This window comes from Poromitra crassiceps (genome assembly GCF_964638095.1).
Source record: "Poromitra crassiceps genome assembly, chromosome: 10".
In the NCBI taxonomy this organism is placed as follows: domain Eukaryota; kingdom Metazoa; phylum Chordata; class Actinopteri; order Beryciformes; family Melamphaidae; genus Poromitra; species Poromitra crassiceps.
Genome location: NC_139631.1, coordinates 5,504,960 through 5,521,576, shown reverse-complemented (window position 1 = coordinate 5,521,576; position 16,617 = coordinate 5,504,960). Strand labels below are relative to the sequence as shown.

The following is a 16,617-nucleotide window of genomic DNA, read 5'->3' as shown; positions in this document are numbered from 1 at the left end:
AAATGTTCTGCTGTTGATTCAGTCTCTCTCCACCTTTTTGTTTTGAAGTTTTATAGTTTCATTTATATGTAAAGAGTGTGACGTGTTGTTTCAGTGTCTGCGGGTGCTGCCATGCCGTCATGAGTACCACAGGGACTGTGTGGACCCCTGGCTGCTGCTGCAGCACACCTGTCCTCTCTGCAAACGCAGCATACTCAGTGAGTCACTCTGCAGCACACCTGTCCTCTCTGCAAACGCAGCATACTCAGTGAGTCTCTCTGCAAACACAGCATACTCAGTGAGTCTCCCTGCAGCACACCTGTCCACTCTGCAAACACAGCATACTCAGTGAGTCACTCTGCAGCACACCTGTCCTCTCTGCAAACACAGCATACTCAGTGAGTCTCTCTGCAGCACACCTGTCCACTCTGCAAACACAGCATACTCAGTGAGTCACTCTGCAGCACACCTGTCCTCTCTGCAAACGCAGCATACTCAGTGAGTCACTCTGCAGCACACCTGTCCACTCTGCAAACACAGCATACTCAGTGAGTCACTCTGCAGCACACCTGTCCACTCTGCAAACACAGCATACTCAGTGAGTCACTCTGCAGCACACCTGTCCACTCTGCAAACACAGCATACTCAGTGAGTCACTCTGCAGCACACCTGTCCTCTCTGCAAACACAGCATACTCAGTGAGTCACTCTGCAGCACACCTGTCCACTCTGCAAACACAGCATACTCAGTGAGTCTCCCTGCAGCACACCTGTCCACTCTGCAAACGCAGCATACTCAGTGAGTCACTCTGCAAACACAGCATACTCAGTGAGTCACTCTACAGCACACCTGTCCACTCTGCAAACGCAGCATACTCAGTGAGTCACTCTGCAGCACACCTGTCCTCTCTGCAAACACAGCATACTCAGTGAGTCTCTCTGCAGCACACCTGTCCACTCTGCAAACACAGCATACTCAGTGAGTCTCTCTGCAGCACACCTGTCCACTCTGCAAACACAGCATACTCAGTGAGTCTCTCTGCAGCACACCTGTCCACTCTGCAAACACAGCATACTCAGTGAGTCACTCTGCAGCACACCTGTCCACTCTGCAAACGCAGCATACTCAGTGAGTCTCTCATCATGGAGGCATGCTTACCTACAGGTCTTCCACGCTCTCACTATATTATATTTATATTATATATATATATTATATATATATATTTATATATTAATATATATTATATATATTATATTTGTACTATGTTGTAAACGGAGTTCACAGCACAAGAATTTCACACGTGATACTTGTACCATGGAGTGACAATAAAAATCTTGAATCTTGAAGCTCTCTAATGCTGTTAGACCTTCTGCACTGTACGTTTGTTTTAGACAACATGGGACAGTAACACTGTCCACTGAAACCAATACTATTCAATGGTAGCAGAAACTCTGTGGGCTAGATAGATCTATACCTTGAGATTAAGAATGAACTTTATAAAATTAACATTATATACGTGAATGAATAAAATGTGTAACGGAAATAAAATTGTATTACCGGTTTAAGGGTTTTACAGGTTTTATGTAGCTCTGAACCTCCATGTCGAGAGTGGACAAAACGGCCAACATCTCGCCTAATGAAAGGACGATTGACCTAACATGAATGTATGTATTGACACAAGCCTGAAACTCACGACACGCCTTGTCCTTCCACACTTCTCCCAAGGCAACCTCTACAAAGACAGTTAACGTCGCCTAACGCAGCCAATCAAGTCTGGTGTTTGGCGACGACACTCCAGGAGCCGTTTTCTGACCTCGCCGCTTCCTCCTTCCAGCACTGGATTGTGGGAGCGAATGAATCTTCTCACAGCAGCTGAGCAGCAGCCACCGCCACTGTGGAGCAGTCCTGCTCTGACCTTTAACCTTCGGGGTGCAGCCAATCCCAAAGCAGGTCTCTCTGGCACAAGGTGGCAGTGTGAAAAACTCTATTATGATGTACTGTAACCGGTACTGTTGTGTGTGTGAACAGTACTTCTTCTTCCTGGGATCATGTTACTGTTACTACTGTGTGACGTTGTGAATCATGAGGGCATCTGGATCTGAGCACATTGGTAGCCAGCATTGGCCACTGGGGGGGGGGTGTGGCTCCTTTTTCCATGCTGGAAGATGGTCATACCCCCCATAGCTTCTGAGAGGGAACACAGGCCGTTTGTCAGTCATGAGTGTGTTTGTGCGCTTTGTGACTCTTTTATACCTTGTGCTGTTTTGCAACAGCCTAGATGCAAACCAGCAGCTTTTAAAATCAGTGAACCTAGCTAACCTAAACACAAGTAGTTAAATGAATCGTCTGTGCATGGACGTTCAATGCTTTGTGGTTATAAGCATGGATGTGTTGATGTCCTTAAAATGCATCCACAGGTAGCCGTACCTGGCCAATGTCGATGTTCTCTCTAGGTCCAAATGATGTCAGTAGCCAATCATGCGGTCGACTAACTGGATCAACGTGATCGATTTCAGCCAATGTAGAAACTTAATAACTCGCAATTAAGTGTTAGTTGTAGAGCCAAATATAATCCAGACTTAACTGTGCTGCAGTTTGATTAGAAACCATGCAAAGTGGTTGCACTTGTCCTAAACTTGCCTTATGACTTAACTGCAGAGTGGTGGAACTGCATGCCACAGTTTGTGAATTCTAGTTTTAAACCTGAGTTGTATACAGTAGAGTAGCGCCGTTTTAAAATGTTGTGTGGTTGACATAAAAGCTGGGTTGGTAAACATTGTAAAAAAAAAAAAAAAAAATCAATGGTTGATGCTCAGTTTAACTTGAACTCCTGCTTTTATTTTTCTGCTCTCGAAATATATTAGGTCTAAGGAGGAAGAACTTTGAAAATTCTTCCAATCAGTTTGAAGAAGTGAAGGAATTGAAAGCTTGAACGCTGGCTCTTACCTAGTGTGAGAAATATGTTGCAACGTGTCACCAGTGAAGTTTCCAACATTTTGTTACAATATAACTTAACTCATGAGTGACAAAGCTTATCAAACAGTATTAATGTATTTATTTTATTCTGTTGTTTTTGTAGTGACAACCCTAAAAAGCAATCATGTGCTTTTTTTTGTTTTGTTACAAAATGCTCTGATATATCTATTCTCTCCATAGAAAATAGTTGCTGTGCATGGCGAAATGTAGGAGCTCCTCCCCCTCATGTCATGATTGGAGAAAGGAGAGCCCTCTGTCTGTACAGCATGTGCTTCCTAACACACAGGCGTGTGCTAAGGACATGTTACAATCATGGCGTTTCTCTTTCTATGATTTTTGCCTAGGCTGGCCAACAGTGGCAGGGAACTGGGTGGACGAGGTCTCATACAATTATGCAAGCACCGTTCACATATGCTACTCACACAGAATGAGTACCGTAATAAGACACATGTCCGATTCCCAGCCTGTCTGATGTCCAGATTGAGATCAGCAGGTTATGTCTGATGTCCAGATTGAGATGACCAGGTTATGGTAATTGTTCTTCCAGCTACAGTAGGAGAGCCACAGTCTCGCCAATGCCCTGGATGTCTGTTCCTTTTATTCCCACGTATGTTGTTCATTTGATGATGATGTCAAAGAAACTTGATTCCATCACTCTGGATCTTAATAATAAACTCATTTGTTACTTGGCAAACATAAAGGTCTAATCCTTTGTCCTCACTCAGAACTTTGGTATTTAATGATCTGTGTGGGTGTGGAGGGGGGGGGGGGATAGGCCAAAGAACTGCAAAACTTCAGGCTCAAACGTTAAACGTAGGTGTTTAGTGTCTCTCTGAACATTCCACCGATAAGCTGCTTGACAACCTCTGGTAACAAAAAGCCTAAATGTGGCCTCGCCAAAGAAAATTAGGAATCGAGTGCAACTTCTCATGGACAACTGAAAAGGCTGACTATGAAGAACCTTGGTGGCTCCTTCTTGTGCGAAGACGATGACGACTTTGGGCTTTGGCACGATCTTGGGGACAAAGGAGGATCATAAAGGTCATCAGATGTTTCCAACCTTGAAATGTAACCAAAGAAGCTTCAGTTCTTTCCCTCACTCGAGCCCTGCTCAGCGACCGTCCTGTCGTCTCCCCTCCCTCCCTCCCATCAGTGTGGCCGGTTGCCACGGCAACCTCCCTCAGGTGCAGGCACAGCTCAGGAGGGGATCATGCCCTTGTTCCTCTTGCGGTCGGCCATGTTGCGGCGGTTGTGGTTGGCGCCGCGGCCCTTGTGGGCCTCTTTCTTGCGGCGGTCCTGGTTGGTCTCCTGGGTCTGGCCTTGGCCCTTGGGCTTGCCGACCACGTTGCCGGCAGGGTCCGGCCGGTAGCTGGGAGAGAGGAGTGAAGAAGAGAGGGTGTGGATGGGAGTCACTGGGCAGTGTGAAATGTGAGAGGCATCGACTACATTTTCATCCAACTGGAAAGCAAACTTTCCACAAACTTTGCATTTTTTTAGGAAACATAAAAATGCAAATTAGGTGCTTCAACCCAGAGCCGTATAATAGAAGAGTTGCGACATCTCCATTCACTCCAATTGACTTTTTTTTTTTTACTCAAGAGTTCCCGGAAGTACGGTTCTTGATTAAGTAACGCTGTCGAGTTGCAGCAAAATGGACCGTTTGTGATGTACTTTGAAAAAGTCAGATGTTTAAAGAATCAAATTGTACATTATCGCCTTTATTTTATGCATTCAAACGTAGCGCGAGCCTGCTTCCTGGCTATTCACCCATCAGCTGGGTTGAAGCAAATAAATAGACTTCCTGAACGTCAAAATTTAACGAGCCAAGAATTTCTACATCCTGCATGTACCGAAAACAAATACCACCGGCTCTGGTCTTGTGGCAATTAAAAGTTCTATATTCTAATTTGTTCTAGTTAGTTTCTGCTAGTTTGCCGTATTCCATACTTTCACTCAAAGACAAAAATAAAAATACAATGGCTAATGCCCATATAACCATGACAAGAGACTGATACATGTTAGCAACAACACATATGACATTCTAATGTACCAACTAATGGCCATGCAACATGCATCCCTTATTGCAGAAATGAGTGAGACATTTGTGTGAGATTGTGGTGGACATTCATCACAGGCAACATTTTTGTTTTTGAGCTTGAAAACTTGTGAAATGAGATTAAAAATATTTATATTATTTTTTATTTATATCAAATTTATTGCAGAATTGTATTAATTATTTATTATTTTAATGCATCCCAAATCACAAGGAAATAAAATAAATACTTGAATGAAACCCAGTTCGAGAGAGACAGACAGACAGAGAGAGAGAGAGAGTGTATGAGTTTGGTCTTTACCCCCTCCTTTGCTGCATGGTAGCTCTCCTGGCTTCAGCCCTCTCCCTCAGCAGCGCGGGGTCCTGCACAAACTGCTCCCTGTTCACATTGTTCGGAATCTGCAACGCGAGGGGTTCAAAGGTCAACTCACTCGGTAGCAAAGGAAAGCAAAGAACACAATAGAAGATATAAAGGGGCGACCACATCATATTTCTAATGTTACCGGTTCAGTCTCTTCCTCCTCTTCTTCACCCTCCTCCTCCTCCACACCCGGCTTGTTTGCTGTTCGGAGTATCTGTGGGATGGTGAAAGGCCTGCAGGTGGAGACAGAGGGGAATATTCCAGACAAAGAATCAATACAGCGTAGAGTCGCATAGCAGCTTCTAAAGCTTGGAACATGCTCCCAACGTTCGCCTCGACTTGAAGCCTTGCTGATGGCAGCATAAAACCTAATGAGAGATACTGCAGGTGAGGTGTGCACCAAGGATGTACACGAGGACAGCCATGCCCAACCTGTGGGCCTGGGGCCGCTGGTGGGCAGCGAAGGTATTGCAAGTGGGTCACCAAATCATTTGTGAAACATTACGATCATAGTGAAAAAATTTGAATAATAATAATTATTATTATTATGAGAATGCATTTCTCCATTATTTAATTTGTAATCAATTATTTGTTAATTAGCCCATTGTAGAGAGACCCTCACTTTCTGATTTCTGTGTGGTGCTGATGCACAGCTCCTTTTATCATTAAAATAAAAAGCGCTCTGAGAACGCATTATTTCGGCCTCCGTACTGTTTACAGTCATATGTGGGCCCGGAACATTTTTGAGATTTTCAAGTGGGCCATCAGTCGGAAAAGGTCGGGAACCGCTGCACTAGGACCTCTTTAAGTTTACCTTCGGTTCAGCAGGCTGTCTCCATCCAGGTCATTAGCTCCTATTTGGTTGATGTCGTAGGTGTCGTCATACTCGTCGTCATAGTCGTCCAGGCCGTAGTCGGCCGCCGTCTTTCCGGGTTCGATGATGACCTCGTCCACCACCGTCTCGTAGGCGTGGTAACGACTCCTCTGCTCCGCTATGTGCTGCTTGTCGTCCAGCATCTCTCGAGCGCTCTCTCCTTTCCTGTGGGATTAAGAGAGAGATCAGATCGGGTGCGCCGCGGTGCCACAGGGGGGCGTGGTAGAGCTTTTCCCCCCCTCAGTTCAATTTTCTGCCCCCTCACCTTACGTTTAAGAAGGAGGCTGCAACTGTACTGAGGAACAGTAAGATAATTTAGCTGGGGGTTTTTCTGTTGCTCAGGCATGTCAGACAGAAAGACAGAAACAGATGCGTTTAGGCCAGTGATACTCCACGTGTGGCTCCTTTATGGGGTAGTTGTGGCTCTTTTAAGTCCTGCTTAAAATACATAAATAAAAATCTAAACAAATAAAAGAAGGGACTTTTTTTGGATTGTGGCTCTGCAGAGATTTTTTTGGTCAATGTGGCTCCTGAGTAGGGCAAGGTTGCATAGCACTGTTTGCACACATAGATAGGGCCGTGCGGCACTGTCCGCGGTGCTGAAATGGAGTGGAGGAGAGATAGACATATCACTTTGGCTCAATCAGCCTGCTTTTCGTGGTTGTGAATTGAACTGTCGGCCCTAATTCTAGGCTATATTCACCGTATTCACACCTGATGCGAACCGCCCCCCGAATACGCATGAACCATACTCGAGACCACCTTTTGTTTTACTCAAGGTGTTCACACTAACAAAAAGAACTGGACTTTGGGGCCAAGTGTACTCGGATCCGGGCCTGGGCCCCTGGTGTGATAGCCTCCTTAATGTTGAGCACCGGATAGTCTTCTCTCTTCTTCACTTGAGTCACATGAGGGAAAAAGGCCCTATAGTGTGATTTTCAGGGAGGAATGACTCGAACCAGGGGCTGAAAAACTGACTTGAGTTCATAGTGGAAGGCTTTGGATTTCTGATGTCAGTGGATCAGCGAAAAGCTTCCATTTTGTCAACAGAAACTCTGTGCAACCACAGGGAAATAATAGAGTGCAAGCCTTTCTCCCGTTTCATTAGCGAGTGTCTCCCCTGTGCGCTCACCTCCTGCCCTTCCAGATGCGGGACGTGTCCACCCGGTCCCTGTGGAAGACGTCAAACTCGTCATCGTCAAACACATTGGACCTGCTGCTCAGGACTGATGGAAGCTCCTCCTTCACCGGCCTGAGGAGAGAGAGAGAGAGGGGAGAGGTCAAATACAGCTACTGTATGTCACAAAAATATCCCTTTTTCATTTACCATTTCCTCCGATACCATCCATCCATTTAGCCCAAATGATAAACAAATAAAGGCAAGTTATCTCAGTTGAAGAAAGATATGAGTAGTTACAGCAGCAAAAGATGTTCCTTCTACCCTAAATATGTCAAGAACAGAGAGAAAATGCCATAAAATAGGTAAGAGAGTGGCAGGATAGATTAGAACAGAGAGAAAATGATTTTCACAGCCATCCAGTCCAGGATAATTATTAATTATTAAAGCTAAAGGGTAGTGAAAGTTTCCAGGCACAGCAACAATATGTAAAAGCAATAGTCCTCACAGACTGAGGGAAAGATCAGCAACTTCTTTCCCTAAGAGAACTCCAGCACCTCTAATCATCTTTATCCTGACTTACCATTGAGGAAAGGGTTAAAAGGTTAGTAACATCATTTTGTAAGGTGGTACAGGTCGGACTCGGCGCGTGGCGTTACCTGGGCATGGCGCGGTCCAGTTTGTCCAGGCTGGGGGCCAGTCGGTCCTCCAGGATGTTGTTGATGACCAGCTCAGTGTTGTACTGGTACTCCTGGAGGCAGGCCAGCAGGAAGCCCTCGCCCAGGTCAGGCAGCAGGTCTCTGATGCAGGACAGCAGAGACTCCAGCTCCGCAGCGCTCACCGCACACCCCGCACCCTGAGACCACACGCAAAACACACAGCTACATGATGCAGGACAGCAGAGACTCCAGCTCCGCAGCGCTCGAGGTCCAGGTCGAGGTCCAGACTCAGTCTCAAGTCAAGTCTTAAATCTAAAAGGTAGAAAATGTAGACTAACGTTGTTTCCTTTTCGGGGCGTATCCAGCATGGCTTCTGCGCCCCTCAGGCTCTCTCCTCCTTCCCCTGGTTCTCTGACCCCTCGAGGGTCGCCGCCGCACGCCGCTCCCTGGCCGTCTGACACCGCCGAGGGGGTTTTGGGCTGAATCTGGCTCTGGGGTCTCTGCCGGCCCACACTGTCCCAGGCACTCGCTACCCCCTGCAGCAGGTAGGACGTCCTGGTGTCATCACTGAGGGAGCAGGCGGTTAAGGAGGGAATGTTGACCAAGTGGTTGAGACTACTTCTTCTACTACTACTGCTAACAGGACAGCATATAAACATCAAAATTAATCTGACGTCTTGGACTTATTTTAACTCAAACAGTCACTATTGGACATTGTTGCCTCTACTTGTTCGTGACAACCTAAAATTATTATTTTGCAATTGGAAAGACTTGACCAGCACTATGGTGGTCTTCTTGACTACAGCCTTGATACTGCCCTTTCATACAAGTCCATCTCCAAGTACTTACAATTAACAAATGTGACACGCCCCAGAAGAAAGTACCACATGTAGGCCAATTATAATTCCCAGAACATTAGAAAATAGTTTTTTTTTTTTTAATTTTTTTTTTTTCGTTTTTTCCATTAATACACAACTTTAGGTTTTGAACTATCCATACCACATGAAATGCAGCCGTTTTAGAATCAGTAAATGAGTGTATCTTGTTAAAAAGTCCTTGTTGTCCAGTCCCCCCTTAACTGGCTGCTTAGGTGTGAAAAGCTTCTCCAACTTTGAGGGCTGTTATCTCTGAATGTGGCTTTTAGGAGTGTGAACATTCAAATAAGCATCATCTCCCTTCATTTTTTTCAGATTACAATGTGTGACACATCATTTGAAATCTTGCAATCTGCACTTTCATAATCTGTAAAAAAAAACTGAAAAATGACCTCCGCCTACATGTGGGTCGAAATACCAGCAGCTGTCCCAAATATCAAAGAACTCATTCAAACTAGGCCTTCTAGAAGCAGCACTGTATGTAGATAGTTATTGTTAATAGAAATCTATTAGTGCGAAGGTATAAAGCTTATAAGGGATACATGACAGGCAGGGCCTGTTGCAGGAGGCTGATGTCGTCTGCGATGGGGAACTGCTCATCATAGTCCGACAAGAACCTGAGAGGAGACACAAGCAAATGGTCAACTTCCATTTAGAGATCTACTGGGAAACCTCCTCCACTTAGAGATCTGCTGGGAAAGCCTCCTCCTGGCACAGACTTAAGATGTCTTTTTCATGTTACTTTCGATAGAGAAGACAAAGTGGCTTCCCCCCCCAAAAAATCAAATCAAATCAATCGATCAATCAGCCAAGACAATCAAACAATTATGTTGACTTGACACCCATCCAGATGATACGTTTCCAATCCAAACCAAATCAAATTCCATGTCAAAGAACTTCCACATTAGGCCTAGGTCTGGGTGACAATTCAATATTATAAATTATGTTGTCTAAACTTTATTTAAACTTCTGAAACTTTTTGTGAAACATTTAATCTAAAAATTTTTTTTCACATCACACCCATTTGCTTCCATTTGGTGAAATGGATATTTTGCTGTTAGATATAATACAAAACTGCATCTCCTGTGGCTGGGCAGATAACAGCAGCGAGCAAGTTATGGTCAGAAGAGACATTCTAACACATTTTCTCATTGTACTTTAATTGAGTAAGTCAAAGACTTGTGAAAAGAGAGCATTTGTCACTAACAGGGGAACAAACACCCTGAAGGAGCTTGGGCGCATCCCTGAACCACCGATGTCAACTGTATATCATACTGTACCTTTTCTCAGGTAAAAAAGAGGTAAAGTGCTGTAGGAGTTCCTCTGCGAATGTTTGGGTGTTTTCTCCCCTGCAAGGTAACAACAGCAGCGTTACTGACAGTCACAGGTGATGATGACTGAATGCCAGTCCTGCTGTCAGTAAGTGAGTGAGTGAGTGAGTGAGTGAGTGAGTGGGGCGTCTCACCCCTCCAGGATTGGCTGTAGGCAGACGTGTTGCAGCAGCAGGTGGGCGATCTCCACCATCCTCCTACAGGAGTGGGACACCCTCTTCCACAAGTCCTCCTGAAGACTAGACGAGGGGCAGAGGGGTTTATATAAAGTTGCCTCTGTATTGGGAAATGAGTGCGTACTGATATAGTCAATTAAAAAGTGGGATCCGCACACCAAAGGAAGCACTGGACTAAATGATTAAATGAAAAAATAATCACGAATGAAAATAATGATCATTCGTTGCAGCCCTAAAGTTTTATCACACATCTTTGTAATTGTAAGTAACAAGTGTATGTTACCACCAGAGTCTACTGAATGTGTAGAGGCATTTGTTATATACTGCAGTTGCAGTCGAAGGTTGTAGCGTGCACAGCTCCAAGTCTAAAAGTGTCAGGTGTGCGGTTACAGCAATGAAAAGCCGGCAGTTATGAGATGGCCCAAGGCTGAAACATGAACGTTTCTATATTTGCCCTGAATAAATATAATAGTTTATTTTTTTATTTCTTTAGCATTTGTCATATAACCCCACAACGGTTTCTATTCTATTCAATTCTCTTTTTGTGCTTCCATTCTATTTGTCAGTTTCCCTGTCGAATCAGTTCCATCACATTTGTTGCTATGACGACCTATTTTCCTCACGGGATTCATTCAAGTTTCATCTTCTCTTTGCATACAGTCATTTAGCCTCAGTGCAATCCCCACTGAATCTTCCCTGAACTCTTATCCATAGTACCCATGATGTCACACATGATGTCATACATGATGTCACATATCTTCAAATACAGTCACTTAACTCCTCCCCCCACACCACCACCCAAAAAGCGTCAAGACCAAAAGTAAAGACCAAAGTAAACACTCACCCTTTATCATCAAAGTTTCTCTTCCTCACCGCCTTCTCCAGGTCAGGCACGGCGCTTTCATAAAACGAGGCCAGTCTGCCGGGAGAGGAGACACAATGAGCACGAGAAGCTTGTGGACCGTGAGCGCTGCCTCAGGCTAGCTGGGAACCAAATTGTGTTAAAGCCGAGCTGAACCCAAAAATGACTTTTATTTTATTTTAGTTCAAATACCTGGGTATGCAGTGCACCTATTTAATAATGTACTGTATGCAAAACAAATCACAAAAATCCAATTTCTTTCGTTTTTCACACTTTTTCACATCAAAAGTTCATTTTTCAAGATTTCATTGATAACAGTAATTTATAGTTTGCTGACGTCACCTAGTACTATCAAATTTCTACCCCATTTCAACCAATCATTTCACGACATGCAGCTGTCAATCAAATCTTCATTTCAGGATCATTTTCTCTTCCAAATGAAGGGGAAAATGGCGCCTAGTGCCTGTCATCTGGCAGAGTTTCTAGCCCATAAACTAACTACTAACGAGCAATTATGCAAACTAAATCAAACGGTAATTTGTAAGAATGCAAAGAAATGTAACGGGCTCGTTAAAACACGCATTCCAGGAATATTATTTACATTTATAACGATAATGGCGCGCGCCTCCGAGCCTGACAGCCTCCCTGGCTGTCAGGGGTCGTCTCTCGGAGATTCCAGGCGGGCGGGGAGCACCCATGCATCGGATTGTCCGCTCGTTCCGCACGAAGCCGGTGGCTGCCTGGTACTCCGCGGATCCCACTCGCGTAGCACGACAACACGCTGAATCCCACCCGGATTTGGGGGTGGAACACGCCAGGATTGGCCAATGCCAAAGCCAGTCCTCAGAATTGTCAAATCAAATCATCGACACGTATATGGTCCGCCTCTCAAATTGTTTTCAGTCTGAAACGGACTCAGATGCACGTGACGAACGGGTTCACCTCGACTTTAAGGTCTGTCTACCTGTTGAGGAAGCCATGGCAGTGGAAGCTGGAGCAGGCGGCAGGGAAGATGTCCAGGAAGGCGTGGATAGTGGTGGTCGAGTCACACAGGTACAGGACCAAATCTCCAAGGTCCTGGGACACACACACGCAAACAACACAAACACATTATATATTAGCACCGACACAATTTGTTTATTTATAAGGACAACACAACACACACAGCGTTAGCCAGTTGGCTAATTTTCAGCTGCAGTCCTTTGGCGAGATGTTTTGAACCCTATGAAGTGACACGATTTACAGAATGAAGACAACAACAACACATCTGTGAATTAATACAAACATATAACTGGATAGAGAACAACACAATGCTTTGGTCATAAGGTCGAAATGTCACACTGAAATAAAGCATTGCAAGAATCAATAGTGTGCATAAATTATCTAGGTATTGTCAACATAACCTAACATAAGACAGACCTTTTAGTTAGAGTTGGTGTTTTTTCTTCCAGTCCTCTCATCACATAAATGTCCCTATTTTCCCCAAAAGTGTGTAGTGCTTTAACCGGGTTAAACCGGGTCTACCTGCTGGCTCATGGTCATGGCAGTGGGCTGGCTGTGTGCGTTCAGCTTCAGCGGTTCCATGGCTGTGGCCCCTTCACACTGGAGACCACATCTAACCAGGATAGTGTCAAACACCTGGGGGAGAGAGACGGAGAGGGAGAGACAGAGAATGAGAGTGAGAGACTTCCATATCAAGTTGATTCCAATATGGAATGAACCATCCAGGCAGCAGAGGAAAGTTCAGATGCCATCGCTTTGTGAGGCAGCCAATTAGAAGCCTGTTTTGACACAGAGCTGTTGTTTGACTTTTTGGTTTTCACTCGTACTACGTTACTTACTTCAGACCATGTACTCAATTCAAAATCGATTGTCTGTTCGCTTGCCTCCATCTTGAGGTCTCACCTGTAGGACAGCGGGGACCGTGGAATCCAGGTCAATGTAGTAAGAGGGCTGCTGGGTAAAGATGTTCTCTGAACAGGAAGAAATCAGTGCAAATCATGAGTGGTAGAGTCAATTAAAAAACATCTTTACACCACAATTCAACCTAATGCTTGCATTTCAGCCAGGTATTAATGAGAAAATATGATCTTGGTGGTTGTTTTTTGTAATTCATTTCATTTTCAACTCTATGTATTGATTGTTTTTTGTTTGTTTGTTCTTTCAGTGAGTCTCGGTGCAGCTCCTTAACACCAGGAGCTCTTCTGAAAATACCCAGCTGGATACGCAGCATTCTTTCGGAACATTGGAGCAGTTACAAACAATGGAAACAAAGAAAAAAACGTAAAACGTGTAACAGAGCACAGTGATATAGCTAGCTGCTGTAGCTTTGTGTTATATCTCTGTGTGCTATGTTACGTGTAACAGCTTAAAAATGCCTAAAGGGTTATACAATGAGGAAGCATTCTGGTCTCCTCACTCCTTAATGGATAACTGAACTATTGGCCTATGTGATTTCCCAAATTGACAGTGTACTCTTCTACAGTTCTTCTCAAGCTGACTTATGAGACGTCACGAGGCCAGATCACAAACTGCCCACCTATCATCTTATGCAGCAGCTGGTGGTTGCCCTTTCCAAAGAGCAGACACAGGTCCAGGATCTTGGGAATGTCAAACAGGAAGTTCTCATAGATGATTTCTCCAAACACAGCCGGGGTGAGGAAGTTCTCCTGAGGGAAGAGGAGCATGCACGCACGCACACACACACACACACACACACACACACACCGTTTGAGTTGCAACATTAACGTCATTTTATTCTGCTGTAGTAATTACAAATGAGACCGTTTACCCAGTTCCCATTTCACAAGCATGAGAGTTGAAGCTGTGCTTGTTTTGAAGTCTCCAGCTGAGGGCCGATTGGATACAAACTAAAAACATCAACTCAAGACTGAGGCAACTGAACTATGAGCATTAAATTGCTCCAGAAAAGACCAATATGCCCCCTAAAGCTCTTTAACAACAACAATTAAAAGTACCCGATCGATGCCTCTCTAGAGCTTAGGGACGGTTGTACCTTGGACTCTTTGTGCGTGGCCATCCTGAGGAAGGTCATGAAGACGGCTCGGTGGATGGAGCGCTGCATGTCGGCCACCGCCGGGGAGGAGGGCAGTGCGGCGGGGTCCAGGCCACGGGGCGCGTGCCGCAGGTACGAGTCCAGGCACTTCTGCAGAGACTCATCAAACACCACCTAGTAGAAGAGATGGTCCAAAACAGACCTTCAGTAATGTCCAACCCAACAGGGTTAAACCTGAAGTTACCTCGCTATGCCACTCATCTTGCTTCGTGGTATAGGCTACCTAAATCTCATGACTGCTAGGGACCACTGCACAAAATATTTATTTTATTTCGTGTTTGGGGGTCATGTTTTTGCCAGTTTGTCTGCAGGATATCTCAAAAGCTATGAACAGATTTACATGAAGCTTTGTAGATAAGTAGGACATGGGCCAACAGAACTGAACTTTCCACGCCCACTGGCAAAAACAGGGCGTGACAATGGGCATGGCCAATGAGGGGAAATGGCTATTGTTTATTTTTTTCATGATGTATGGGTAATTGTGCTGTAATAGCTAAACTGATGATAATACAGCCAGGTGATGCACTCTCATAGCATTTACATGTTTCTAACTGCTGGGGTTCGTCGCGGCTAAATGATTGGAAAGGAAAAGCCGTCTCTGTGCTCCTCTGGACCATAAAGATGGCATGCGACAGTCGCTCACCTGACACCAGAACTTGTCATGGGGCAGCGCCAGCAGCCACTCCAGGTCATCAGTGATGAACTTGGCATGTTCCAAAAACTCCTCCAGCTGAGCAGGCGAGCCGTTCTCTGGCAGCGGCTTGTAAGGCAGAAAACAGCGCTCCTCCTTCCTGTCCGGGTGCTAACATGGAAAAGAACGCTGTAAACGGCACGTGGAGGACACAGGATGTATTCCAATAAACTGATCTTTGTGAGACGTATATTTAATCTGCATAGCCACACCCCTCTGTGGAAAACAAACCGAAGAAAGAAAGAAATGAAAAACATGAGGGCCACCTCACCAGAGCAGGCAGGCAGCGCTCCTTCCCCAGGGGCCCACCTGGCTCCGTCACCTGTTGTTCATCCAGTGGCACTATGGCACAGGCCATGGCTTTCTCTCTCTAGAGTCTAGTAGATTCTTTCTGACGGAGAATACAAGCACACATATGTGAAAAACGGAGAGACAGGGGGGGGGCAACTACATTTACTTGTTTCTGTAAGGTGATAGGTCTAGGTGATATCAGTCACCTCTGTGGAGACACTGGTATATGCCGCTCTTATGAACACTGCACTATTAATATATTGGATATTTCTTTTTTCAACTGTCTGTAGGGATTCTTTTTTTAGTGTTTTTATATGGACCTTGAATCTGGAATAAAGTTTTGATTGATTGATTGTAATTGAGTAGCATCAGAAAGTGGTCAATGTATACATTACTCAATCTATGTTGTCTGCCTGCCTTGTATCTCCTGTCTTTTATTTTATCTACGTTCCTCTTATTTTAATGATGCTGGTGTTTGCCATGCTTGTTGTTTTTAGTATGACCTTTTAGAATGTTATGTCTCTTTTATGCACTGTACGACGACCTTGGGTGTTTTGAAAGGCCTCTCCAAATAATCTAGTTTGATCTCTGTCCTTGCGTCAGTTATTTTGTCAAAACAAAGTAGCGAGCTACTCAAGTCACTTATTTAGCTAGCTAAATACTTTTTTACTTGTAGGCAATCACTTCTAACGATAACGTCAGTACAATGTCTGTAGTTTAGGACGCTCACCCCTGCTTAAAGACTGTTGTTGAACTAGCAGGGAGCTGGTTTGCTAACAGCAACAGTTTAATTAGCAAACATTTGGAAAATTAGCTCGCTAGTCGCAATCAACGTGCCATTGTGACACGTAATGTAGCTAGCAAGCATTACGGCTAGGAATGTAGCTAGCAAGCTAGTTAATTCGCCTATCCTGCTTAAAAAAAACTACTATAAAACTACTAGCTTATACACAACTACTAGCTATCGACATAAAGAGATAGGTATCTTTAACTAACATCTAACGCTAGCAAGTTCAACAGAAATGACAGCGCGTCAATGGCAAGAGGCTACGTTAACGTGGCTAGCCGGCTGGTTAATTTTAGTCTTCCTCGCGTGAGAATGTGAGGAGTGTACAGAAATGAATTAATTTAAATGAAGTTGGTAAATCGGCTCACATGTTACTCTTGAGTGTTTGATTCTTTCAAGCCATAACATCAAATCATCAAAAGCTTGTCACAGTTTCACCCATTGACGTTTCACCACAATCACTTTAAAGCTTCATGTATGAATATGATCCTTCCGGCTTCCGGTAGACA

The 16,617-nt window shown here is 44.6% G+C and overlaps 2 protein-coding genes across 3 annotated transcripts in view; one reads left to right on the top strand and one right to left on the bottom strand.

The window, feature by feature from the left end:
* Positions 1–1,811, top strand: part of rnf215 (ring finger protein 215) — a gene marked incomplete at its 5' end in the record, with an annotated part of 9,755 nt that extends 7,944 nt beyond the window's left edge. Inside the window, 2 exons of the mRNA XM_083644697.1 lie at positions 95–197; positions 1,705–1,811. Coding sequence (XP_083500823.1) covers positions 95–197; positions 1,705–1,727 — 126 coding nt within the window. The 3' untranslated portion in view covers positions 1,728–1,811. The remainder of the gene's footprint in view (positions 1–94; positions 198–1,704) is intronic.
* Positions 1,812–4,118: 2,307 nt separating this feature from the next.
* ascc2 (activating signal cointegrator 1 complex subunit 2) lies at positions 4,119–16,563 on the bottom strand. 2 transcript variants are annotated; one of them, XM_083644988.1, is made up of 19 exons: positions 16,477–16,563; positions 15,302–15,421; positions 14,983–15,141; positions 14,280–14,453; positions 13,803–13,932; positions 13,169–13,236; positions 12,788–12,901; positions 12,228–12,340; positions 11,246–11,320; positions 10,360–10,464; positions 10,175–10,243; positions 9,437–9,511; positions 8,358–8,586; positions 8,020–8,216; positions 7,376–7,495; positions 6,184–6,408; positions 5,512–5,602; positions 5,310–5,407; positions 4,119–4,324 (listed from the first exon to the last, which is right to left on the bottom strand). In XM_083644988.1, exons 2-19 carry the CDS (start codon positions 15,386–15,388, stop codon positions 4,153–4,155), a joined length of 2,301 nt encoding a protein of 766 aa, XP_083501114.1. In that variant the 5' UTR covers positions 15,389–15,421; positions 16,477–16,563; the 3' UTR covers positions 4,119–4,152. The 2 variants fall into 2 exon arrangements, with proteins under 2 accessions (XP_083501114.1, XP_083501115.1); XM_083644989.1 differs by having other exon boundaries at positions 15,302–15,417; positions 16,477–16,555.
* Positions 16,564–16,617: the final 54 nt, after the last annotated feature.

Bases quoted from the DNA above. Each gene is read 5' to 3' on its own strand.
- ascc2 (XM_083644988.1), bottom strand. From the start codon at position 15,388: ATGGCCTGTGCCATAGTGCCACTGGATGAACAACAGGTGACGGAGCCA. The intron at 13,237-13,802 runs GTGGGCAGTTTG...CTTCCTGTTCAG, and splicing joins GCTGCTGCATAAGATGATAG to AGAACATCTTTACCCAGCAG. The intron at 4,325-5,309 runs GTAAAGACCAAA...CCTCTCTCCCAG, and splicing joins ACCATGCAGCAAAGGAGGGG to CTACCGGCCGGACCCTGCCG.